Source organism: Ranitomeya imitator, chromosome 10, assembly GCF_032444005.1.
Source record: "Ranitomeya imitator isolate aRanImi1 chromosome 10, aRanImi1.pri, whole genome shotgun sequence".
Classification (NCBI taxonomy): domain Eukaryota; kingdom Metazoa; phylum Chordata; class Amphibia; order Anura; family Dendrobatidae; genus Ranitomeya; species Ranitomeya imitator.
Window position 1 is genome coordinate 123,784,742 of NC_091291.1, and position 26,161 is coordinate 123,810,902.

A 26,161-nucleotide genomic window follows, 5' to 3' on the forward strand; every position below is an offset into this window, starting at 1 on the left:
GATGGGCCAGTCGTGCACTATAAGAACCCTGATGTGAACTTGTACAATATATCATTGTAAAAGTGATCATTCTATTTGGAATATGTAAAAGCTGACTTACCTTTCACAAGTTTCTCCTTGGTATCATCTATGTCTATAATCTTCTTATAACATTGTCTTGCCTGTGAAAAATAACTGAACTCCATGATCAAAAATGGTGCCTACATTTTTACACAGTAGAATTTTAAAAAGGACCATACACATATGATAGCTGTTGGCCGAGTGCACATTTGGCCATTAGTAATCTCTCCCACTTTGCTTGGCGAAACATTCATGTGTTTTCAAAGAAGGGAACGGAGAAAGTCACCTCCAAAATGGCTCTGGTAGAGCCTCGTCTACTGAAGAACAAAAGGTTTGATTTTTCCTTCAGCCTGATTTTTCTCTCCCCCAATATTTTGTATTTTAAGACCCCCACACACACCAGATGGCCGGTTGGCCCCAAACAAATCAGTGAGTTCAGATGACTTTCGTGTAATGTGCGTGGGGGCACAAGATAAGCCATAAATGTCTGATAGACGTGGGACCAGAATGAAGAATGTGGCTCCATAACGTGGTAACAGTGGAGACGTGGCTGTGGCTGATAGTGACACAGAAAAAGATGATACTAGGTCAAGGAATACCGTATCAAAAAGTAATCACTTTATTAATCATTAATAAAAACAAAGACAACAAGTGTAAGAAAGGTGATATATAACAGGCGAAATCAATGAGGGCATCGTAAAGATAGCAGGAGGCACATACTCAGGAGATATAAGTCTACAAAAAATTATTATAAACTACCAATAATGATAACTAATTTCTTAATTATTGCCCATAAGATGTATCTGCAGGATATAAGAGAAATAATTGGTAATAAGGAATTTTCTCTGCGAGTGGAGTTCCGGGGAAAATATCTATAGACCACAGTCACATTAGAAGCTTCATTCAGCACAACAATCAACAACGTCACAGTGACAATAGTATATAGGACTAGTGGTAAAGACAAAATCTTCATAAACAAAAGTTGAAAAAGTAGCGGCACTCACCAGTCTGCTTCAAAATTATGTCTTTAATGTGTCTTCAATCCATAGTACAGATTATGCGGACACAATGCAGGTAGTTACGAGGGTGCGGGGAGTGAAGGGGGACGACGGCCGTTTCGTGCGCTCTGCACTTCGACGGGTCCATAGAGTTAAAATGATGTCATTTCCTTATAAAGGGTGTATGCACATCAAGCTAAATTACTGACACATGTTATTTTCATATATTACAACAAGTATCTAAACTTAATAACAAGATAACAAGATAACAAAACATAGTCAGTAACTAAATCACTATTTGCTAGTTGCAACTCCAGACGATTATTCAAAGGAATACGGCCATGTCTAATTTATCGTTTAGGCCAAGCGGTCCTTGTGCGTTAGTTCTAATGATCCATTTCCCTTCCTCCCTCAGGAGGAGTCTATCATGGTTACCCCCTTGGGGTGGGAATTTCACTATTTTTACACCGGCAAACTGCAAGAGTTCAGGATTACTTTTATGTTTCTCTTGCATGTGCGTTATGAGTCTCATACAACCCTTTCCTGATGTCACCGAATTATAGTGTTCACGGAAACGCACAAATAAAGGCCGTATAGTTTTTCCTATGTAATAAAAATTACACGGACAGAACATAACGTACACCACGAACTTACTTTTGCATGTTATAAAATCGGTAACTTTGTGTGTTATTCCTCCGATTTTTAGAGGGTTATCCAATTTATGCAAATGGAAAAATTTACAATTTTTGCATCTAAAGTTTCCTTTGGGGGAATCTTTCGTTAACCAATTATTTTGCGTCGGCAGCAGTCTATTATGCACTAATAGGTCACCCAAATTTTTAGTACGCTTGTAAGCGAATTGTGGGTCTAAAGTTGTTAATTTTGATAAATCTCTGTCGGTTTGCAATATGTGCCAGTTTTCTCTTACCGCAGCATAGACAGCTTTATCAATTGGGCTATGCGAAAAAGTAAAGGTGAATTTTCGGTTGCTGGTCCCTGTATATATTAACGGTTTACTTTTTGACCTTTTTAATAATTCTATTTGAGTTAATTTTCCAGCCCGTTCTTCCGCCTGTTGTAAAGTTTTTAATGGGTACCCTCTATTTAAAAAGCGGTTTTTTAATTCTGCCACTTGTTGTTTATAAATTTCATCGTTATTATTTATTTTTCTTAGTCTGACCATTTGGCTATAAGGTATGCTTTTTCTCGTGTGGATGGGATGGGCGCTGTCATAATGCAGGAGGTTATTAGTCGCAGTAGGTTTTCTAAATACTGTGGTGTTTATAGCTCCCTCCGTTATTTCGATTTTTACATCCAGAAACTCCAATGATTTTTTACTAAAACAATGTATTTTGATTTAAACATGTATAATGATGAAAACATGTGTTTCACCTCTTGTTTTAGTAAAAATCATTGGAGTTTCTGGATGTAAAAATCGAAATAACGGAGGGAGCTATAAACACCACAGTAATTAAAAAACCTACTGCGACTAATAACCTCCTGCATTATGACAGCGCCCATCCCATCCACACGAGAAAAAGCATACCTTATAGCCAAATGGTCAGACTAAGAAAAATAAATAATAACGATGAAATTTATAAACAACAAGTGGCAGAATTAAAAAACCGCTTTTTAAATAGAGGGTACCCATTAAAAACTTTACAACAGGCGGAAGAACGGGCTGGAAAATTAACTCAAATAGAATTATTAAAAAGGTCAAAAAGTAAACCGTTAATATATACAGGGACCAGCAACCGAAAATTCACCTTTACTTTTTCGCATAGCCCAATTGATAAAGCTGTCTATGCTGCGGTAAGAAAAAACTGGCACATATTGCAAACCGACAGAGATTTATCAAAATTAACAACTTTAGACCCACAATTCGCTTACAAGCGTACTAAAAATTTGGGTGACCTATTAGTGCATAATAGACTGCTGCCGACGCAAAATAATTGGTTAACGAAAGATTCCCCCAAAGGAAACTTTAGATGCAAAAATTGTAAATTTTGCCATTTGCATAAATTAGATAACCCTCTAAAAATCGGAGGAATAACACACAAAGTTACCGATTTTATAACATGCAAAAGTAAGTTCGTGGTGTACGTTATGTTCTGTCCGTGTAATTTTTATTACATAGGAAAAACTATACGGCCTTTATTTGTGCGTTTCCGTGAACACTATAATTCGGTGACATCAGGAAAGGGTTGTATGAGACTCATAACGCACATGCAAGAGAAACATAAAAGTAATCCTGAACTCTTGCAGTTTGCCGGTGTAAAAATAGTGAAATTCCCACCCCAAGGGGGTAACCATGATAGACTCCTCCTGAGGGAGGAAGGGAAATGGATCATTAGAACTAACGCACAAGGACCGCTTGGCCTAAACGATAAATTAGACATGGCCGTATTCCTTTGAATAATCGTCTGGAGTTGCAACTAGCAAATAGTGATTTAGTTACTGACTATGTTTTGTTATCTTGTTATCTTGTTATTAAGTTTAGATACTTGTTGTAATATATGAAAATAACATGTGTCAGTAATTTAGCTTGATGTGCATACACCCTTTATAAGGAAATGACATCATTTTAACTCTATGGACCCGTCGAAGTGCAGAGCGCACGAAACGGCCGTCGTCCCCCTTCACTCCCCGCACCCTCGTAACTACCTGCATTGTGTCCGCATAATCTGTACTATGGATTGAAGACACATTAAAGACATAATTTTGAAGCAGACTGGTGAGTGCCGCTACTTTTTCAACTTTTGTTTATGAAGATTGGTATTACCTTATTAGCTGAGCACCGCATCTCAGTGGCTTTTTGCATACCGCATGTGTGAGCGATCCATGTAATGAGTGCGAGGAATATAAAGCTGCAATTGATATCCTAGTGCCATTCCCTTCTCCAAGGAATTTTCTAGACATTATCTTGTTATATATATTTTGGAATTGAGCACAGGACATATCTGCATATAACCCGCTTTTTTCATTATGGATGTTCAAAGTGAAAACATTACTGACTTGGAATTAGACTCCACTGCGGATTCTGGGCTATTAGCAGGAAGAGAGGGTGCGGTGGAATTTTTTGCAAGTTGCAACATGAAAGACGAATTGGAAGTAATTAGCACGAAAACTCTTGAAACTAAAATCGGCTTTTTGGCAGAGAAAGAAACCAAATTATTTTGGACGATTAAATCATTAAATTCATACGTGGAATGCAATCGAGTGCCGAGGGGACTTCGTGTTTACAAAGAAATTTCGCAGTTTAAGGATGATCCTAGTTTCCAACATGAATGGGAACAAATACATCTAGAATGTTCATTAAATCTCTTAAAGCTCGTCATAAGACAGAATGAAAAAGAATATATGGCTCTGTGTAATCAATTGGAGAAATCGAAAAAAGAATTAACAACAAGAGTAACAGCGGAACAAAATAAATCCTTTTTAAAAAAGTTGGAAAAGAAACTAATTGTAACACAAATGGACACTAAAGAAAAGAAGAAAACAAAATTCTTAAGAGATAAAAATGACTATACTTCCGGCCAAATTTTTAATTGGAATAAAAATAAACAAAAAAGATTTAATGGGAAACCTTTTACATCTTATAAAAATAAAAATAAAAAGAAGAGTTCAAGAGATGGATGGATCACTGATTCTGACTCTAGCGGTATGGATGATTTGACAGAAGATCGAGATAAAGCCACAACTTCAAAACACCCAGAAATCCCTTTAGAAGAAAAACACGGAGGGGAGGCCGTAAACACAAGGAGAAAGCGAAAACAAGTATCGTGGAGAAATTAACAGCTCCTGAAAATGCCTTTCAAATAATAAATTTGTCGACAAGGATATTGACAGACGATCAAGAAAAACTCCTCACCCGTGGTTTAAATTTTTGTATACCAGAAGACTTCAACGCTACGGACTTTAAAATTGACTTCTTCAAAAACATAAGGAAACTTCACCTTCACAAATATTATAGTAATTCAAAAGATAAAAGAACTGATATTTCCCTTTACACTACGGATGTTCCAGCTTCTATAGGAAATTTAGGATTTATAGCTTATCCCCCTGCGAACCCGCAGGACATTGAAGATGCTGTTTTACTTATGAGTATTAATGAAGATAGTATAAATATTACATCGGAGGATGACCAGAAAATTGAACCATTCAAGGGAGGAATTCAATCTAAGTTTGTGCCCCCGACGCCTCCAGGCAATGTAATAGACATCTTTCAGAATGCTGTTTTGAAGGATGTAGAAGCGTTAGTCTATCCGAAATCCCCTAAAAATTTATCAGAGGGTGAATTGAGAGCGTTACGAGAAATACGGAGCTGGGACGACATAATAATAAGAAAATCGGACAAAGGTGGGAATTTAGTCATCTTAGATAAAAACTATTACATCAGTGAGGCGCTATCGCAATTGAATGATAAAAAAACATATCAACCTCTGGATAGTAATCCCACAAATAAATACAAAGAAAGATTGAGAGCTTTGTTGAACAAACATGTGGAAAGAGGAATTCTAAGGAAAAATAGGGCGGAAAAACTTATACCAGAATTCCCTAACATACCTCACTGGTATAGCATACCAAAAATACACAAGTGTGCAGAGAAACCTCCCGGTCGCCCAATAATCTCGGGCTTAAACTCCATCACAGAGCCATTGTCTCAATTTCTTGATTGGTTGCTAAAACCTCTATTAAAAAAGATACCCTCATTTGTCAAAGATAGTGGGGATTTTCTACGAGTGTTGAAAGACATAGATTGGCAGACTAATTTCTCTCTTGCCTCTATTGATGTTGTAAATTTGTATACAAGGATTCCACAAGATCGAGGCATCTGTGCGGTCGAAAGGATTTTACAGAACACAGGCAAAGATCAAAACTTTATTTCATTCATCATTGAAAGCCTCTCCTTTGTACTATCGCATAATGCATTCAAATTTATGGATAGATGGTATGCGCAAAGCACCGGTACCGCGATGGGTACACCAGTCGCTTGCGTATTCGCAAACCTCTTTCTCGCAGCATTCGAGGAGAAATACATAACCACAATCGACAACCCTTATTTAAAGCATATCCGAACGTATTTACGTTTTGCCGACGACATTTTTATTATATGGGACGGCACAGAACAAGATTTTGATAACTTTGTTTTTGATTTAAACATGTATAATGATGAAAACATGTGTTTCACCTCTTGTTTTAGTAAAAAATCATTGGAGTTTCTGGATGTAAAAATCGAAATAACGGAGGGAGCTATAAACACCACAGTATTTAGAAAACCTACTGCGACTAATAACCTCCTGCATTATGACAGCGCCCATCCCATCCACACGAGAAAAAGCATACCTTATAGCCAAATGGTCAGACTAAGAAAAATAAATAATAACGATGAAATTTATAAACAACAAGTGGCAGAATTAAAAAAACGCTTTTTAAATAGAGGGTACCCATTAAAAACTTTACAACAGGCGGAAGAACGGGCTGGAAAATTAACTCAAATAGAATTATTAAAAAGGTCAAAAAGTAAACCGTTAATATATACAGGGACCAGCAACCGAAAATTCACCTTTACTTTTTCGCATAGCCCAATTGATAAAGCTGTCTATGCTGCGGTAAGAAAAAACTGGCACATATTGCAAACCGACAGAGATTTATCAAAATTAACAACTTTAGACCCACAATTCGCTTACAAGCGTACTAAAAATTTGGGTGACCTATTAGTGCATAATAGACTGCTGCCGACGCAAAATAATTGGTTAACGAAAGATTCCCCCAAAGGAAACTTTAGATGCAAAAATTGTAAATTTTGCCATTTGCATAAATTGGATAACCCTCTAAAAATCGGAGGAATAACACACAAAGTTACCGATTTTATAACATGCAAAAGTAAGTTCGTGGTGTACGTTATGTTCTGTCCGTGTAATTTTTATTACATAGGAAAAACTATACGGCCTTTATTTGTGCGTTTCCGTGAACACTATAATTCGGTGACATCAGGAAAGGGTTGTATGAGACTCATAACGCACATGCAAGAGAAACATAAAAGTAATCCTGAACTCTTGCAGTTTGCCGGTGTAAAAATAGTGAAATTCCCACCCCAAGGGGGTAACCATGATAGACTCCTCCTGAGGGAGGAAGGGAAATGGATCATTAGAACTAACGCACAAGGACCGCTTGGCCTAAACGATAAATTAGACATGGCCGTATTCCTTTGAATAATCGTCTGGAGTTGCAACTAGCAAATAGTGATTTAGTTACTGACTATGTTTTGTTATCTTGTTATCTTGTTATTAAGTTTAGATACTTGTTGTAATATATGAAAATAACATGTGTCAGTAATTTAGCTTGATGTGCATACACCCTTTATAAGGAAATGACATCATTTTAACTCTATGGACCCGTCGAAGTGCAGAGCGCACGAAACGGCCGTCGTCCCCCTTCACTCCCCGCACCCTCGTAACTACCTGCATTGTGTCCGCATAATCTGTACTATGGATTGAAGACACATTAAAGACATAATTTTGAAGCAGACTGGTGAGTGCCGCTACTTTTTCAACTTTTGTTTATGAAGATTGGTATTACCTTATTAGCTGAGCACCGCATCTCAGTGGCTTTTTGCATACCGCATGTGTGAGCGATCCATGTAATGAGTGCGAGGAATATAAAGCTGCAATTGATATCCTAGTGCCATTCCCTTCTCCAAGGAATTTTGTAAAGACAAAATCACCTATCAGGCCATAGTCTAACATAAGCCGCCGCATAAATTACCCACCGCAATGCAGGTACTCACTCCTGGGGACGTGCCTCCGCCCCAACGCGCGTTTCGGAAAACACAACCTTCGTCAGGGGGGCATGATCTCTTGATAGAGAGTAACCGAATTTCCAGCAGCAGTCAATGACTGGAATTGGGTCGGGTATTTGTCTCTGTTAGCAACTACATGCCTATTAGTGGTTAGTAATTTTTTTAAATTATTACTGCGTTTGATTTATATACTGTAATATATCCATATTATTTAGAGTCCAACTAGCTCATTGGAAGATCCAACAGCAGGCCCAGGCGCACAAATAGACCCAACTCAAAACATCCAGAAGAAGACAACTCGAGCTGAATTCTAGAGCTAGTCACTTGTCCCGGGGCTGTTATATACATTGTTTCTAGAGATTAGCAAATTGCTTGGTGGTAAATCAAATTTCGCTCAAATTTTTCAGAAAATTCAGACTCCAAATTTATAGGGATCGGATTCAAGTGAAACCAGCAAAATGACAGCCGGACAACATTTGGCTAGATTAGAATTGGCTGGGAAGGGGTCACAAAACTACGAATAGTCACGTGGTCGTCACCTGTATTGTTTGGTACAGTCTACGGTCAAAGGGTAATTTTTATTTTACTCTTTTTTTATCTAAGTTATTATGCTCTTGTATTTGGAGAGACAACATTTGAGTCTCATCAACTAAATTCAATAAGAAGTGAATTTCCTGGCTGAATTTAACTTCTCGGCAGATTCGCTCTTCGCTAGTTAATTCCTAAGTAGACTATCAGACTTTAGTGAAGACATTCTGTGTCTGATTTTGCAGAAAATAAAATTGAAGTGGTTTCCTCTTTTTTCTTTTGCTACCTGGGACACATGTTATTTCATGGTTTTGCACCCGATATCTTTTTCGCCATGGCTGTTGCTGACATGATATAGCCTTTTAGTACCGGCTTTCCTGAAGATTATGGATTTAGTTGGGGCAGTGCCGTCCATATGCTATTTTTTCTCTTTTATTCGGTTTCCTCTTGTAGGCCATGGTCAGACAGACTCTAATATGGAGAATTTCATTTCCACAGCTGAGTTGACCTGATACCAGACTCCATCAATACAATATCTCCGCTCCACCTTATATCTACAGTCATTTATATCATACATCATTAACTTTTCTCATTTTTGCTCCTGGTAATGAGAAGATAATCTCCCAAAACCACAAGTAAAAGAATGATCATTGCGGATTCTTTACAGTCTGTGTATAATTTTTGGCCTTTATGTAAGCTTCAATGCATTTGAAATAAATACTGTCAATTGCTCTGACTGCGGGTTTTACTATAGCCATGGGCGTAAAAATAAATATGGTGAAGTGCTGCAACTGTGGTTATTTATACCTCAGCAGTACTGTAAACCACTTCTGTGGTGAATTTAACCATACAAGTGGGAGCACTTATAAATATTGTATGCAGCATACTATGGACGTGCAAACTTCCGGGGGAGAGCAGAGACCGGAGACATTGTAAATTAATTGACAACATTCTTATATACACTCTCATGGCTTTTGACTTATTCATTATTTGTCAGCAATTGTACAAATAATATTTATATGTATTAAATGCAATACACAGGAGGTAACTTTTTGTCATAGGCCCAAATCCTCGAGACATGAGATAGGTGTTGTTGTACTGATTTGCTGCGTTTAGTTTTTGCTAAACGTGGCAAAGGTTAATACAGCCAGAGATCTCTACTTTGGTCTTCTCTGTCTGTCCGTAGGACATTGTTCCCGAAGTCTTATGGTTTGCTCTGATGTAACTTTACAAACTTTATCCATACTGCAGTGCGCAGTGTAGAAAGAAGAGGCTTTCTCCTGGCAAACTTTCTAAACAAGCCATAGTTGTTCAGTCTTTTTCTAGTTGTACCATTATGAACTTGAATATTTAAAATGCTAAGACCTTTAGAATCTGAGCTTTAGCTCTTGGGTGTTTTTATAACTTCTCGAAACAAAACACAGTATGATTTTGAGGTAAATTTGCTAGGACATCCACTCCTGGAGAGATCATCAATCGTCTTCAATGTTTTCCATTTGTGACTAATCGTTCACATTGTAGAATGATAGACTTCAACTTGTTTGGAAATGACCATATAACCCTTCACAGATTGACAAACAGCAACATTTGCTTCTCTAAGATTATTAATAATGTCCTTCCTTCTTGTCTTGGAGTTAACAACTATCTTAATACTATAGAGCAGCAATCTGCCCAAGCTTCTATTTTTATAGAGGCGATCAGTCACACTTGCTGATTAACAACTATTTAAGACCTAAGACACTCTGTTTTAGTCGCCGTGGCTGCCTGTATTGTGGCTCTTCAACAGCCACAACACATGCAGGGATTGCTAACAAACAGACCACGAGAAATGCAGCCACTACGAACTCGAACATATTAATCGAGCATGCCGAAGATATTCTATTAGAACACAAGCATGGCGGATAGCACCTTATTCGAGCACGCTCACTCATCACTAGTCCTGATATGTAAAACCATAGCACTCAAAGAGGGTGTATTTAGTTTTTCTCATGACCTCACATACAGTGCCACAAGTTCGCTCTGCCAATGGACCAGCTGCACATGCAGTATGTCCTCTCTTGATACATAAATATGTGCCAACATAATTTGTTATTGACGTTGTTCAATTTATATTCATATGTATATATACACATACCTTCAAAAGTTTAGGGTCACTTAGAAACTTCCTTATTTTTGTTAGAAAAGCACAGTTTTTTCCAATGAAGCTAACATTAAATGATTCAGAAATACACTCTATACATTGTTAATGTGGTAAAGGACTATTCTGGCTTCAAACGTCTGGTTTGTAATGGAGTATTTTTATAGTATTTCCAACAACCAGCACTCCAGTGTTCTTATGGTACTTTGTGTTTGCTAACTGTGTAAGAAGGCTAATGTATGGTTAGAATACCCTTGAAAACCCTTGTGCAAGTATGTTAGCACAGCTGAAAACAGTTTGGCTGATTAGAGAACCTATAAACCTGACCTTCCTTTGAGCTAGTTGAGAATCTGGAGCATTACATTTGTTGGTTCCATTAAACTCGCAAAATGGCCAGAAAAAAAGAACTTTCATGTGAAATTCGACAGTCTATTCTTGTTCTTAGAAATGAAGGCTATTCCAATGCGAGAGATTGGCAAGAAACTGAAGATTTCCTACAACGATGTGTACTACTCCCTTCAGAGGAGAGCACAAACAGGCTCTAACCAGAGTAGAAAGTGAAGTGGGAGGCCCCGCTGCACAACTGAGCAACAAAACAAGTACATTAGATTCTGTAGTTTGAGAAATCGACGCCTCACAGGTCCTCAACTGGCAGCTTCATTAAATGGTACACGCAAAACGCCAGTGTCAACGTCTACAGTGAAGAGGCGACTCCGGGATGCTGGCCTTCAGGGTAGAGAGGCAAACAAAAGGCCATATCTGAGACTGGCTAATAAAAGGAAAAGATGAATATGGGCGAAAGAACACAGACATTGGACAGAGGAAGATTGGAAAAAAGTGTTAGGGACAGACAAATCTAAGTTTGAGGTGTTTGGATCACACAGAAAAACATTTGTGAGACACAAAACAACTGAAAAGATGCTGGAAGAGTGCATGACGCCACCTGTCAAGCATGGTGGAGGTAATGTGATGGTCTGGGGTTGCTTTGGTGCTGGTAAAGTGGGAGATTTGTACAAGGTAAAAGGGATTTTGACTAAGGAAGGCTATCACTCCATTTTGTAATGCCATGCCATACCATTTGGACAGCGCTTCATTGGAGCCAATTTCATCCTACAACAGGACAAAGACCCAAAGCCGCCTCCAAATTCTGCAAGAACTATTTAGGGAAGAAGCAGGCAGCTGGTATTCTATCTGTAATGGAGTGGCCAGCGCAGTCACCGGATCTCACCCCCATTGAGCTGTTGTGGGAGCAGCTTGACCGAATGATGCAAAAAGTGGCCATCAACCCAAACCAACTTGTCAGAGGGGCTTCTGGAAGCATGGGGTGACATTTCTCCAGATTACCTCAGCAAATTAACTGCTAGAATGCCAGAGGTCTGCAATGCTGGAATTGCTGCAAAGGGAGCATTCTTTGACGAAAGCAAAGTTTAAAGAAGAAAATTATTATTTAAACTAAAAATCTTTTTTTTCGAACCTTGTCAATGTCTGGACTAGATTTTCAATTCATTTGGAAACTCATTTGATTAATAAAAGTATGGGTTGTCATGGAAAACACAAAATTGTCTGGGTGACCCCAAACTATTGAATGGTAGTGTATATATATATACCCCAGGACAACTTCAGAGCAGGTCTTGTGGATTCCATGTCATGATGGCTCAGATATGTTTTGATGGCTTGTGAGAGTATGACTTGCACAATACTAGGTAGGTGGTTTTCATGCTGTGGCTCATCATTGTACAATGTATGAGGTTTTATTTGTGAAAATCTTGCTGATTCTTTGATATGTTCTTTTTTTTTTCTTTAACGCTGGTCTGACTTTTGAAACTTCCAGAATTAGCAGCTATATCTAGGGATTTTTTTATTCAAGATAAAGGTGTTACCAAACAGCTACTGAAATAGGTCCACCAGAACCTCAGCCAAAATTTGCTAGCATTTCTTTGCATAGACTCATACGTGGGGAGGTCCCCTCTGTAAGACATTTATACGCCCTGAAAAGGGACTGTTTAGTTGAAAAAAAGTACAGTTAGGGCCAGAAATATTTGGACAGTGACACAATTTTCGCGAGTTGGGCTCTGCATGCCACCACATTGGATTTGAAATGAAACCTCTACAACAGAATTCAAGTGCAGATTGTAACATTTAATTTGAAGGGTTGAACAAAAATATCTGATAGAAAATGTAGGAATTGTACACATTTCTTTACAAACACTCCACATTTTAGGAGGTCAAAAGTAATTGGACAAATAAACATAACCCAAACAAAATATTTTTATTTTCAATATTTTGTTGCAAATCCTTTGGAGGCAATCACTGCCTTAAGTCTGGAACCCTTGGACATCACCAAACGCTGGGTTTCCTCCTTCTTAATGCTTTGCCAGGCCTTTACAGCCGCAGCCTTCAGGTCTTGCTTGTTTGTGGGTCTTTCCGTCTTAAGTCTGGATTTCACCAAGTGAAATGCATGCTCAATTGGGTTTAGATCTGGAGATTGACTTGGCCATTGCAGAATGTTCCACTTTTTGGCACTCATGAACTCCTGGGTAGCTTTGGCTGTATGCTTGGGGTCATTGTCCATCTGTACTATGAAGCGCCGTCCAATCAACTTTGCAGCATTTGGCTGAATCTGGGCTGAAAGTATATCCCGGTACACTTCAGAATTCATCCGGCTACTCTTGTCTGCTCTTATGTCATCAATAAACACAAGTGACCCAGTGCCATTGAAAGCCATGCATGCCCATGCCATCACGTTGCCTCCACCATGTTTTACAGAGGATGTGGTGTGCCTTGGATCATGTGACGTTCCCTTTCTTCTCCAAACTTTTTTCTTCCCATCATTCTGGTACAGGTTGATCTTTGTCTCATCTGTCCATAGAATACTTTTCCAGAACTGAGCTGGCTTCTTGAGGTGTTTTTCTGCAAATTTAACTCTGGCCTGTCTATTTTTGGTATTGATGAATGGTTTGCATCTAGATGTGAACCCTTTGTATTTACTGTCATGGAGTCTTCTCTTTACTGTTGACTTAGAGACAGATACACCTACTTCACTGAGAGTGTTCTGGACTTCAGTTGATGTTGTGAACGGGTTCTTCTTCACCAAATTAAGTATGCGGCGATCATCCACCACTGTTGTCATCCGTGGACGCCCAGGCCTTTTTGAGTTCCCAAGCTCACCAGTCAATTCCTTTTTTCTCAGAATGTACCCAACTGTTGATTTTGCTACTCCAAGCATGTCTGCTATCTCTCTGATGGATTTTTTCTTTTTTTTCAGCCTCAGGATGTTCTGCTTCACCTCAATTGAGAGTTCCTTTGACCGCATGTTGTCTGCTCACAGCAACAGCTTCCAAATGCAAAACCACACACCTGGAATCCACCCCTGACCTTTTAACTACTTCATTGATTACAGGTTAACGAGGGAGACGCCTTCAGAGTTAATTGCAGCCCTTAGAGTCCATTGTCCAATTACTTTTGGTCCCTTGAAAAAGAGGACGCTATGCAATACAGAGCTATGATTCCTAAACCCTTTCTCCGATTTGGATGTGGAAACTATCATATTGCAGCTGGGAGTGTGCACTTTCAGCCCATATTATATATATAATTGTATTTCTGAACATGTTTTTGTAAACAGCTAAAATAACAAAACTTGTGTCACTGTCCAAATATTTGTGGCCCTAACTGTAATTTACATAGTACCTCTCATTTTACGTAACTTCTTAAAATAAGCTGTCGTGTGTACACCTGAAAAAACAAACAATTGTTTTTATTACTTGTATCTTGTCCTTTTTTTTCTCTCTCTCTAATTTCCAGTTGTCTCTGAAATGTTAGTTTAAGGCTGGCTGTTATAAAGTCCCCTATAATGTACAGAAACAAGTAGACTTCCTATATTCTTGTCTCTATGTAGAATAAAGGATATACTGAGAAGTGTTGCTGTGCATCCAGCACTGTAGTGAGATAAAACACTCCCTACAAAGCTTCAGCAGCACCACCATCTCTGAATATCTTCTTTCCAGTCTCTCTCTTTGTTCTTCATCTGTCCCTTGCTATATACATTAATAGGAAGCTATATTCTGATCCTTCAGAGCTGGCTATCTTAAGCAAGGTGTTTTTTTTTTGTTTTTTGGGTTTTTTTTAGAGTGAATGATCAGTTTGGAAGGCCAAGGGGTGAAGTGGCTCATCAGTGGAGACAGATTATATTTCTCTGAGATTTTTATACTCGTTCGTACTATTGATTTATGCAAAGTTTGTTGAAATGACAAGATTTGACCATTTAAGATAATTAATTTCTGGTGTAATGCTTATTGTCATGAATTAACACCTGGAATGTAGACGTTTGCTTTCACGTGCTTTATGCATCATCTTTTAAGAAGCTTTTTCTATCTTCGCTACTCAAACATTAATTTCATACAAATGGAAAAGAACCAGCGCGGATAGTTTTAATGGCCACTGTGATATGGACTACTCTGAAATTTTAATTACCTCAATTTCAATGACATAAGGTTTACCAGAGCCGTCAAAGTTTCGGGAGTTAGGAAAGAGTTTACTTTTATTAGAGAAGCTTTAATAATGACTTTTTTACATTTCCATTGACTGTGGAGGGAACTGAGACTTAATTTCAAAGTGCTTAAAGGACTTTCTAATGACACCCACGGAATTTTGAATAAGAATTTTTCAGTGAACAGACATTTTATGCTTCAATTTCTAAAGGTATTATAATCATTTAATTGTTGGATCCCAGCAGCTCTGTCATTTTCACTTATTTTTACGATACTGATTGTTGGTTTCTAACCTCTGAAGTCTGGATTTTAACTCAAATCAATGTCGAAATGTCTCCTTGAGAAGTTTGTCGTTGGCAACCATAATCTCTGACAACTATGTTGATATTGTAAAAGAGAACCTGTCAGCAGTTTTGGCTGATATAAGTTACGGCCATCACCTTTGAGGGCTTATACACAGCATTCTATAATGCTATATATAAGCCCCCAACCCGACCTGGAAGAACTAAAAAATAAGTTTTATTATACTCACCTGCGGGGCGGTCCTTTCCGATGGTTGTCGCTGGTCTTGGTCCAGTGTCTTCCATCTTCTTATGATTGCCGCCCTTCTGCTTGCTTCTTGTGGATGACGCGACCCTGCATAATCCACACAGGTTCCCCGGCATTGCGCTCCTGCGCAGGCGTACTTTGCTCTTACCTGTGGAGGGCAGAGCAAAGTACTGCAGTGCACAGGTGCCTGGAAAGGTCAAAGAGCCCCAACACCTGCGCACAGCAGTTCAGCCCGGCTGTGAGTGCAGCCACAGTGACCGGACGTAACCTCAATGACGTCACCGCCGGTCACTGAGGCCGTGTCCGCGTTGTTCATTCTTCAGTGATTCTCGACCTTGATGGTTGCATCTTGGCACCGTCTAGGTTGAAAACTATTAATCCCCCAGACATGGATTATGGTGTGGGACGGAACGACAGACAAGCATGGTATATTGTTTTTTTTATTTTAGTTTTATTACAGAAGAACGAGGGCTTCAGTGGAATTAGGTGCTAAGTGAGTATAACTGTTTATGTTATTTTTAAATAAAATGGAAAACTGTGTTTAGTCTGATTTCTAATAAAGGACTTTATTCTGGCTGTGTCTTTATTTACCATACAACTATAGGATTAGTAATGGATGGGTGTCTTATAGACACCTCTCCATTGCTAATCCGTGGGCTTGATGTCACCTGACAATACAAAGGCAACATCAACCCCACAAATATGAACCCCGCTTGCCACTGCTACAGGGCAAGTGGGAAGAGCTGGGCAAAGTGCCAGAGTTAGCGCATCTAATAGATGTGCCTTTCCAGGGCAGCTGCGGGCTGCTATTTTTAGGCTGGGGGGCAATATCCATGGCCCCTTGCCAGCCTGAGAATACTAGCCCCCAGCTGTCTGCTTTAGCAAGGCTGGTTGTCAAAAATAGAGGGGACTCTATGACATTTTTTTGTAATTATTTATTTAAATAATTAAAAATACAGCGTGGGGACCCCTCTCTTCTTAATAACCAACCTTGCTGAAGCTGACAGCTGAGGGTTGCAGCCCTCAGCTGTGAGTTTTGCCTGATTGGTTATCAAAAATACAGGGGAACCCTTGCTGGTTGTTTCTTTTTTTAAATTATTTATTTACAGCGCAGGAGCGACTGATGAATACTCCCATCCGCCGCTCCTGCTCTCACCTCCCATCAGCTGACACAGGTTACCGGAGGTAAACTTTATACCTGTAATCACAGCTGAGTGCTCACGCTGTCTTCTGACAGCGCGGGAACCATGGCTCTCTGACCGATGGGGATGATTTCACCGCCGATGAGAAGCGCTACGCTGGAGTTTCCCACATTGTCACGCAGCGTGGAAAACACCGGCATTTGTGCTGTGTATGTTCGGCTATATTCAGCGATTTAATCAACGGTTTAATCGACAATTAAATTGGCGAATATTGCAAATTCGGCGATAGTGAGCCGAACCAAACATTGAAATATTCGCTCATCTCTACTGGACAGACATGTGTCTGAGTTGGTTTACTGAATATTACATTGAGCAGGGGGTTGCACACGATGACCCTGGAGGTCCCTTCCAACTCTAACATTCCATGATTCTGTACATGACCATAAGCACTCCACTTCTGCTGTTAGATAAATGATTATTCATTGATCATTCACCGTGTCTGCGAATTGAGATACTAATTTGGCTTTTATCCTAAGTCATATTGCATGACTCATTAAAGGGTCGATTGTGACTTGTAGGATCGCTACTTCCAAGGCAAACAGGATCATGGGGTGCATTAAAAGAGGTCTGGATACACATGATGAGAGCATTATACTGCCTCTGTACAAATCCCTAGTTAGACCGCACATGGAGTACTGTGTCCAGTTTTGGGCACTGGTGCTCAGGAAGGATATAATGGAACTAGAGAGAGTACAAAGGAGGGCAACAAAATTAATAAAGGGGATGGGAGAACTACAATACCCAGATAGATTAGCGAAATTAGGATTATTTAGTCTAGAAAAAAGACGACTGAGGGGCGATCTAATAACCATGTATAAGTATATAAGGGGACAATACAAATATCTCGCTGAGGATCTGTTTATACCAAGGAAGGTGACGGGCACAAGGGGGCATTCTTTGCGTCTGGAGGAGAGAAGGTTTTTCCACCAACATAGAAGAGGATTCTTTACTGTTAGGGCGGTGAGAATCTGGAATTGCTTGCCTGAGGAGGTGGTGATGGCGAACTCAGTCGAGGGGTTCAAGAGAGGCCTGGATGTCTTCCTGGAGCAGAACAATATTGTATCATACAATTAGGTTCTGTAGAAGGACGTAGATCTGGGGATTTATTATGATGGAATATAGGCTGAACTGGATGGACAAATGCCTTTTTTCGGCCTTACTAACTATGTTACTATGTTACTATGTATGTTACTATGTTACTAAGTCCTCTTTTTCTCAGAAGAGGCAATTTGCATATTTAATTTCCCAGAGGAGCATTGCACGGTGAATAAGCCTCCTTACCTTGACGAGCCAGAGATGGTATGTCACTCTCCATAAGGAGAAACGTTACCCCTTAGACCCCGGTCCAGAGCCTCTCACCTAGCCAAATCAGTTCTCATGCTTCGCACTGATGAGGGCCAACAGCCCGAAACACCGTGTCTGCGAATTGAGATACTGATTTCGCTTTTATCCTAAGTCATATTGCACGACTCGTTAAAGGGTTGATTGTGACTTGTAGGATCGCTACTTCCAACAGGTGGCGCTATAGAGTTTAAGTCCTCTTTTTCTCAGAAGAGGCAATTTGCATATTCATTGGTCAGCTTTCTCCCCTGACTTCAATATACAGAACAATGTTTGACTACAGCAGCAGCCAATTTCAAGAGAATAAAAGGATCAGCCATTTCAGTTTCAGCATACTGGGTCCTTCTTTTCCCCCAACATCAACTGTCAGCCCCCATACACATTGGCCGATCTTGTCGGTAATGGTGGGTATGGCCGACATTTGTCTAATGTATGTGGGGAGCCCCAATGGAAATATAGAAGCCCCAGTCCTTATTTTTGCATCAGAACTCAAGTCTTATCTGACCATATCCCTATTTTTCAAATACGGTCAAACCAACATATTACAACATATTACTAAAACATAACAACATTATAACACCATTGGAGAAGTTACATTTCCTTTCTCTTAAGCATCATCGTCTTTTCGAACTACAATCCTTACATAACATGATTATATAAGCTTTGAAGATATCATATAGCAACACAACACGATGATCCAGAACGTCATTGTTGCCTTTTTCTTTTTACAAGGAAATTCTAAAGAATCAAATGACTACCATGTTGTATTGTAGAGTTTTAAATATGAAAAGCACAAAAATGCCCCAACTAAATAAAAATGTCATCAATAATAAAAGAAAACCTATATTAAACCGTCACGCATTTGGCTAAATTGGACAGTGAGAATACAGGAATGCAATTGCGAATTCCGCCATAAACAGGTTTTAAGAAAGCCCCCGTGATTGAGCAATGGAGACAACATATTAAGGCCATGACAGCTGTGGTGTCATACAAAGGGAGAATGAATTCTTTACATATATAATTGCAGGTTGCTGATCTAATGTCTCTTGTTGTCTGCGTCATTTCCTCCCCCACATAAATATATTCAGCCTCCAGTCACGTAATAATTAAAGCTGATAAAAGACACATCTTCACCTGCTCATATCCTTAACCTGCAAGTGTCTCATCAATGGATTGAGCCTATGGAGACCTGTCAAACGATTCGCAAACTAGAATATGTCCCAGGGGTACTAAGTTCTGGCTGCTATGTGCGGAAAATTTAGTAGTTTTCACTTTGGTCACTGAGTTTTTCACTTTGGTCGCTGAGTGTGATATTAGGCTTCTCATTCTGCAGAGATCACGTCTCGGTAACCATCTCATCATCATCATGGAAGGTGTCACCTACTCAAAACAGATGAGTTCACAGCTCCCCTCCTCCACTTCCCTGCCCAATGACCTCTGCGTAAATCATGCCTAGAACGTTGATAAGGTCAAAAATTAGCCTAGATGATGGCTCAGCGGAAGAGGTAAGACTTTCACATGGTGTCATTAGATGAGCTCACTGATGGATTTAATGAAAACTAGAGTTGAGCAAGAAGATTTGCCGGACCCTGGTCCACTGGCCATGTTGGCAATCCTTAGCCATTGGACCAGACCACTGTGAAGCTCCTCCTACCTGTGACATCCCTAGGCCAAATGTATGATACCATGGTGGCAAGATGAGGTTCCGAGAATGTCAGGTGCCGTAGTTTACAGTATTCTGGTCCGGTGGCCAAGGACTATCACTGTGGCCACTGAACCAGGGTCCTGCAAATCTTTTTGATGAACTCTAGTTACCATTAAATCCGTCAGCAAAGTCATTTGGTGGAACAGTGTGTAATAAGTCTTATCTCTCTGCTGCTGAACCATCATCTAGGCTGATTTATGGGCACATTGAAGTTCTAGGCATGCTCTATGACTTGTGCAGAGGTCCATAAACAGAGTGGGGGAGATGAGCTGTCTGATATTAAGTGTTGATACGTTCTAGGATGATTACTGAGAAGTCATCTCTACAGAATGACAAATTTAACATGAGACTCAGTTACCAAAGTGAAAACTGCAAGATTTTAAGTACATAGTAGCTAGACAAGATAACTCTAGTTATTATTAAATCCATCAGTGAGCTCATCTACTGACAACGTGTGAAAGTCTTATGCCTCTTCTGCTGAACAGTCATCTAAGCTGATTTATGACCTTATCAAAGTTCTAGGCATGCTCCATGATTTGGGGTAATTCATAATTGAATTCTTTTATTAGCGCCATCCAATTTAGCCAACTGCACGATCAGAGTCCTTCAATTTATTATCCTCATCTCATTCTTCATTCTGCTAAGTACAGTGACACATAGAGGCTGTAGAAGCCGAACAATCCAACATTTTCAATTCAATAAATGCTTATTAGTTAAAATAAAAACATTTAATTTAAAAATGTCCCCCGAGTCAGCCAAAGGTAAAGTACGCTTTATACATATTATAGATCTACTAGTTTTCATTATCTAATCATGTGTAACAGGAATAACTTACCTTTAATGCCCACTCGCAATCACTTATAGCGTTATCGTACTTTTCTAGTTTTATATAAGCCTGTGGCAAAAGAAAAAGTGTATAACATAAAGAATATAAAAAGACAAAGGTAGATATTGGACAGTAAAAATTTTACAGTAACAGTAACAATGTCAAATTTTATGGCAGATTTTGTCTTCCCTGTGTGGATGAGATTTCATGAATTCCCATCCACAAGGCTGGTACAGGAATATGTAGGCAGTAAATATTCTTCATGTAGATGTGAAAAATAAAATCCACTGTGTATACCGTAAGTATAACACCTCTATATACATTAGCTAACACAGAATCCACCATTTATGAAAGGGTATGTCACAGCTCACCTCCTCCTCCTGTACCATGACTGATAACATCTCTATATACAGTAGATAACAGGATCCACCATTCACAATAGGTGATGTCACAGCTCACCTCCTCCTGTACAATGACTGATATCACCTCTATATACAGTAGATAACACAGGATCCACCATTCACAATAGGTGATGTCACAGCTCACCTCTTCCTCCTGTACAATGACTGATAACACCTCTATATACAGTAGATAACAGGATCCACCATTCACAATAGGTGATGTCACAGCTCACCTCTTCCTCCTGTACAATGACTGATAACACCTCTATATACAGTAGATAACACAGGATCCACCATTCACAATAGGTGATGTCACGGCTCACCTCCTCCTCCTGTACAATGATTATTAACACCTCTTTATACAGTAGATAACACAGGATCCACCATTCACAATAGGTGATGTCACGGCTTACCTCCTCCTCCTGTACAATGATTATTAACACCTCTTTATACAGTAGATAACACAGGATCCACCATTCACAATAGATGATGTCACAGGTCACCTTCTTCTCCTCCTGTACAATGACTGATAACACCTCTATATACAGTAGATAACACAGGATCCACCATTCACAATAGGTGATGTCACAGCTCACCTCCTCCTCCTGTACAATGACTGATAACACCTCTATATACAGTAGATAACACAGGATCCACCATTCACAATAGGTGATGTCACAGCTCACCTCCTCCTCCTGTACAATGGCTGATAACACCTCTATATACAGTAGATAACACAGGATCCACCATTCACAATAGGTGATGTCACAGCTCACCTTCTTCTCCTCCTGTACAATGACTGATAACACCTCTATATGTAGTAGCTAACAAATGAGTCACCAGTTACAATAATCAGTAGTCACAGCTCACCTCCTCCCCTTCCCCGCACATCTCCCTTTGGCCTGATAGGATCATGCAGATTAGCAGCTCAAAAGGCTTCTATATAAAGGGCTTCTTAAAATACGCCTAGTGGCCAGTGTGAAAATGCCGAGATATTTTAATTTATTTTTATTTTTGGAAATATAGATAGCAATATGAATGAAAAATTAAACAGGAAAATCTTGAAAATTTGAGAAAAAAATTAAAATAAATTTTACATGAAAAAACCCTTTTTAATTATAGATCATTTTCTGACAACACATGCCCGAGGCTGCAGCCTTGCTGGTGAAAGCATTTACTGGGTAATGACAAATACAGTGGAGAGATACGTTATGGAGATTTTCTCCAGCATTGATTTTCGCACTAAAGCCCGATATCTACCGTAAAATAATGCATGTCGTTATATACTATATTGGCCTAGTACGATATACAGTGTATAAGACGGGCTGAGTATCACCCAGCTGCACCCTGCAACTCGTGAAACTGGTCGGGCGTCATTTCTCGATGTCACAAATGTTAAGTATGTATATTGGGGCAGTTATTATACTCTTACTGTCTATTTATAATATGGGTAGTTAACATATTTTTTGACAGTATGTAGAGATGTATCACATGACCATTTTTTTTTATAAGAGGTGAGTGAATTGAATTTGTGTAGAATTTTTAAGACTTTGTTGAACCCAGCAAATTTGAACAATTTTTTATTCACTTGGCACAAATCATCGAAAATGACTGCCACCATTTCATTCATTGCAGAAGATTGGATCAGCCAGAGAAGGGTCACGGATAGGAAAGCTTCCCCATGGCGCATTGTAGCTATCACCCCACATAGTATAGCATTTCAAATCAAAAGAGATTATGATAGCCAGTATAAAAGCCAAAGTAGGAAATGCAGCAGCTATTTAAAGTCAAAATAAGGAAAAGTATTACAGATAAAGTGTGACAGCACAATAGTGAAGAACAGTCCATATGTATACCCATAGCCGTATATTTTTAGGTCATTTTGACATTACTAAGCTTGAAAAGAGTTAAATACAGTCCTATGAGATCTCAGAGTGTTTGACACGTCTTTTCAGTGCAGCGTTTTATCTTTAGATACTTACCTGAGCTCGGTTTGTATACAAGACCTGCATGTCTTTTAGTTTCTCAAGCCCTTCACTGTACCGTTGAATTGCACTTTGATAGTCACCTTGTGCAAATGCCTGATTTCCCTGATCTTTCAGTGCTGTAAAGCAGAAAGTACGTAAGACTAAAATATATGACACCTTTAGAGACATTTCTAACTTAAACTGCATGCATTTTTGGCTAACAATCATGTTTGCAATTGGAATGTAGTTAAAATTTTGAACCCTTAGTTTTACGTTATCCATTGTCAGACTGTAGAATTTCTAGTGAATCCATCAGAGAGCAGATTTGATGGTCAGGTCTGTAACTTATCTCTCTTCTCCTGAGAAATCCTCTAAGTTTATTTACGACTACATGAGAATTGAACTTTCAGTTGGTCAAAAAACAGCTGAGAAGATGATTCAGGAGAAGAGAGATGAGTGTTACAAGACCCTGCCTTTTGAACACGCTCACGCATGGATTTGAATGTTACAAGCCAATTTAATGGTCAGTCTGTAAATTGTATCACCTCTAAGATAATCTACGACCACATCAAAGTTTAATTCAGAAATCATCTTAGAAGATGGTGCAAGAGAATAGAGATAACAATTAGAATCCTTTATGCTTGGATATAGATTGAACTTGATGGACTTGTATCTTTGAAGCCGTGCCATCAGCACACGTTCACCGAGAGATTTTATTGTTACGAGTCCATCTGATAGCTGGATATTTAAACCTCATTTACCTTTTTCCCTGAAAGATCCTCTAAGATGATACATGACCACATCAAAGTGGAACTTTCATATGCTCATCAATCAACTTAGAACATGATTCAAGAGCAGAGAGATAAGAGTAACCGAGGTAAAGAATGGTAAACAGCTCACCCTTGTGAAAGTTTTTCTAAAATTCTTGGCATGAAGAAAACCATTCTTGCCCAGTGTGGCTCTGCGAACATTCAAGAAAAAGGAAGCTCCATATAAAACGGTAATCATTATTCCAACATCTTTTAAATTGGGACATTCTCCAGTATATCCAAATAAATTGTATTCTTTTCCTACATGTGTCAGAGCATAACTAGGTCTTTATTCGTGGTCGCAATTTTAAAGATGTTTGAATAAAGCTTACCGTGAGAGCAACAGACCCTGCCGTTAGAACAAGCTCACTGACGGATTTGACGGTTAACTCAATCTGCAGTCTGCTATGTACTGTGATACATAGAGGCAGTAGAAGCTAATCGTTGGAAATATTCTCTAAGGAAAGCCGATTGCAAAAATTCTTGCCAAGTTAAAAAATTGCCATCAAGACTACAAAAGACTCATCACCGCCGAGACTCACAGATATGAGTACACCATATTCTTTGTCAATGGTGATTTAAGAAAATGTGCAATATTTTCGTTCCTATTTTTATTGCTACTCATCACGTTTGGACTATAGTTTTGTGGCCTATATCAAAATAGTGCGTTTGTTAAATTACGTCTACATTAAAACTAAGCTTGAACTAACCCTCATCGAGCCACAATGAACACTGATCCCACTTCAGTTAGGTTTTAGTAATATCTATTTTTTAATTAATACTTTCCAATTTGTTGCCCAAAAGAGTAATCATATTTCATATCAGTTGACTTAACCTGGTTTGTGACCCTATAAATTATCTTTATCTTTCAGAGGCAAATAATAATCATTAAAAAGCATCCTCATTGTGTGTGTGGGTTCATTTTTTTTTAAGAGGGTGCAATGTCTAATTAACTTTCGTAATGACGGGTCTTTTGCGCAATCTTAAGGTGATGTCTAAAGTCCAATTTTCATCCACTTTGAAGAATAAATAAATACATAAAACCTCTTGATAAGTTTGCTTTTCATGGTCTTAATTATTTAATTACATTTTAATCTGAATATTGCTTTCTGTTTTAAGTTTCACTTAAAGATCTGGCTATGATCTGACTTTGGTTGGAGAAAAAAAAAATGTTATGGTCCCCATGAAGCACTAAGACATTATCAGATGTCAAAAATTATTTTGCTTGCTATGGCGCTTGATAAAACTCGAACTGTTCGTGCAAGCCAGGGGAAGAGAGAGGGGTCTCTAGGACCACCTATTAGAAGTAGCCTATAAGTCAATATATGTTCTTTATAGAGATTGTCGAAACCAGAATCTCTGTTTACATATAGCTGTTTCATGGTTTTTGCCCCTCATCAGTGCAAAGTACAAGACTGGTTCGCTGGATTAGAAGCCTTCAACGAGGGGACCGAAGAGGTAAAGTTTCTCCTTAATGCCTTAAGGAACAGGACAATTATATTCATTTTTGCCTCTTCGTTTGTAAGCAGCCATACTTTATTAATTTTTTCTGCGACTGTGCTTTATGCAGTATAAATTATATTATTTTTAGAGCTGTTTTGATAGTGAACACATGACAACACTGCTACAGAGGAAGTCGTGCTTGAGGAAAGAGCAATAGTCCTATAATACGATAATGAAGACCTCAGTACCGAAGAAGACAAAAGCAGTACATTTTGCTGCAAATACATTTGTGTGAATCTGGCAATAAAGAAAAGACAAATCTCATCCAGCGATTCAACCAATAAATGGTCTTTATCCAGGAACTCTATGTTGATAACAGCCGGACATAAGGAAGGTGGTGAATAGGTAAGAGCTATATGTCATACGGCTCTTACCTATACACCATCTTCCTCATGTCTGGCTGCTATCAAAACATTGGACGCTATCTATCTTTTTTGACAGATTCAAATAAATATGTTTGCAACAAGATTCTCTGCTTTTGTCTTCTGCGGTGCTGAGCTATTTTGAGGTACATATCAATTACTAGTTAATTTTTATATTTTTTTGCTGCTCAAATACAGTAAAAACTTTTTTTTTTTTCATATTTTATTTTTTACTTTGCAGGTTTCAAACTATATAGCCGGTTGAATGAATGCTACAGGTTATAACAGACATATGGATTCCTGTCAAATATGTGTAATAAAATATATTTTACGTGAAAAAAAATCAGATTTTTTTTTAATTTTGGGGATGGAGTCCTATTACTTTAATATTTTTTGCAGATAGTGTGTATATATATATATATATATATATATATATATATATTACATTTAGTACTTATACCAAATATATATATTACTCAGATGT

At 38.7% G+C, this 26,161-nt stretch overlaps 1 protein-coding gene across 1 annotated transcript in view; it reads right to left on the bottom strand.

The window, feature by feature from the left end:
- TTC12 (tetratricopeptide repeat domain 12) overlaps positions 1 to 26,161 on the bottom strand; it is a 106,934-nt gene that overhangs the window by 56,704 nt on the left and 24,069 nt on the right. The window contains exons 7-12 of the mRNA XM_069742862.1: positions 23,019 to 23,140; positions 20,645 to 20,704; positions 17,123 to 17,152; positions 14,396 to 14,405; positions 9,968 to 9,981; positions 101 to 179 (exon numbers count right to left, since the gene is read on the bottom strand). Coding sequence (XP_069598963.1) covers positions 101 to 179; positions 9,968 to 9,981; positions 14,396 to 14,405; positions 17,123 to 17,152; positions 20,645 to 20,704; positions 23,019 to 23,140 — 315 coding nt within the window. The remainder of the gene's footprint in view (positions 1 to 100; positions 180 to 9,967; positions 9,982 to 14,395; positions 14,406 to 17,122; positions 17,153 to 20,644; positions 20,705 to 23,018; positions 23,141 to 26,161) is intronic.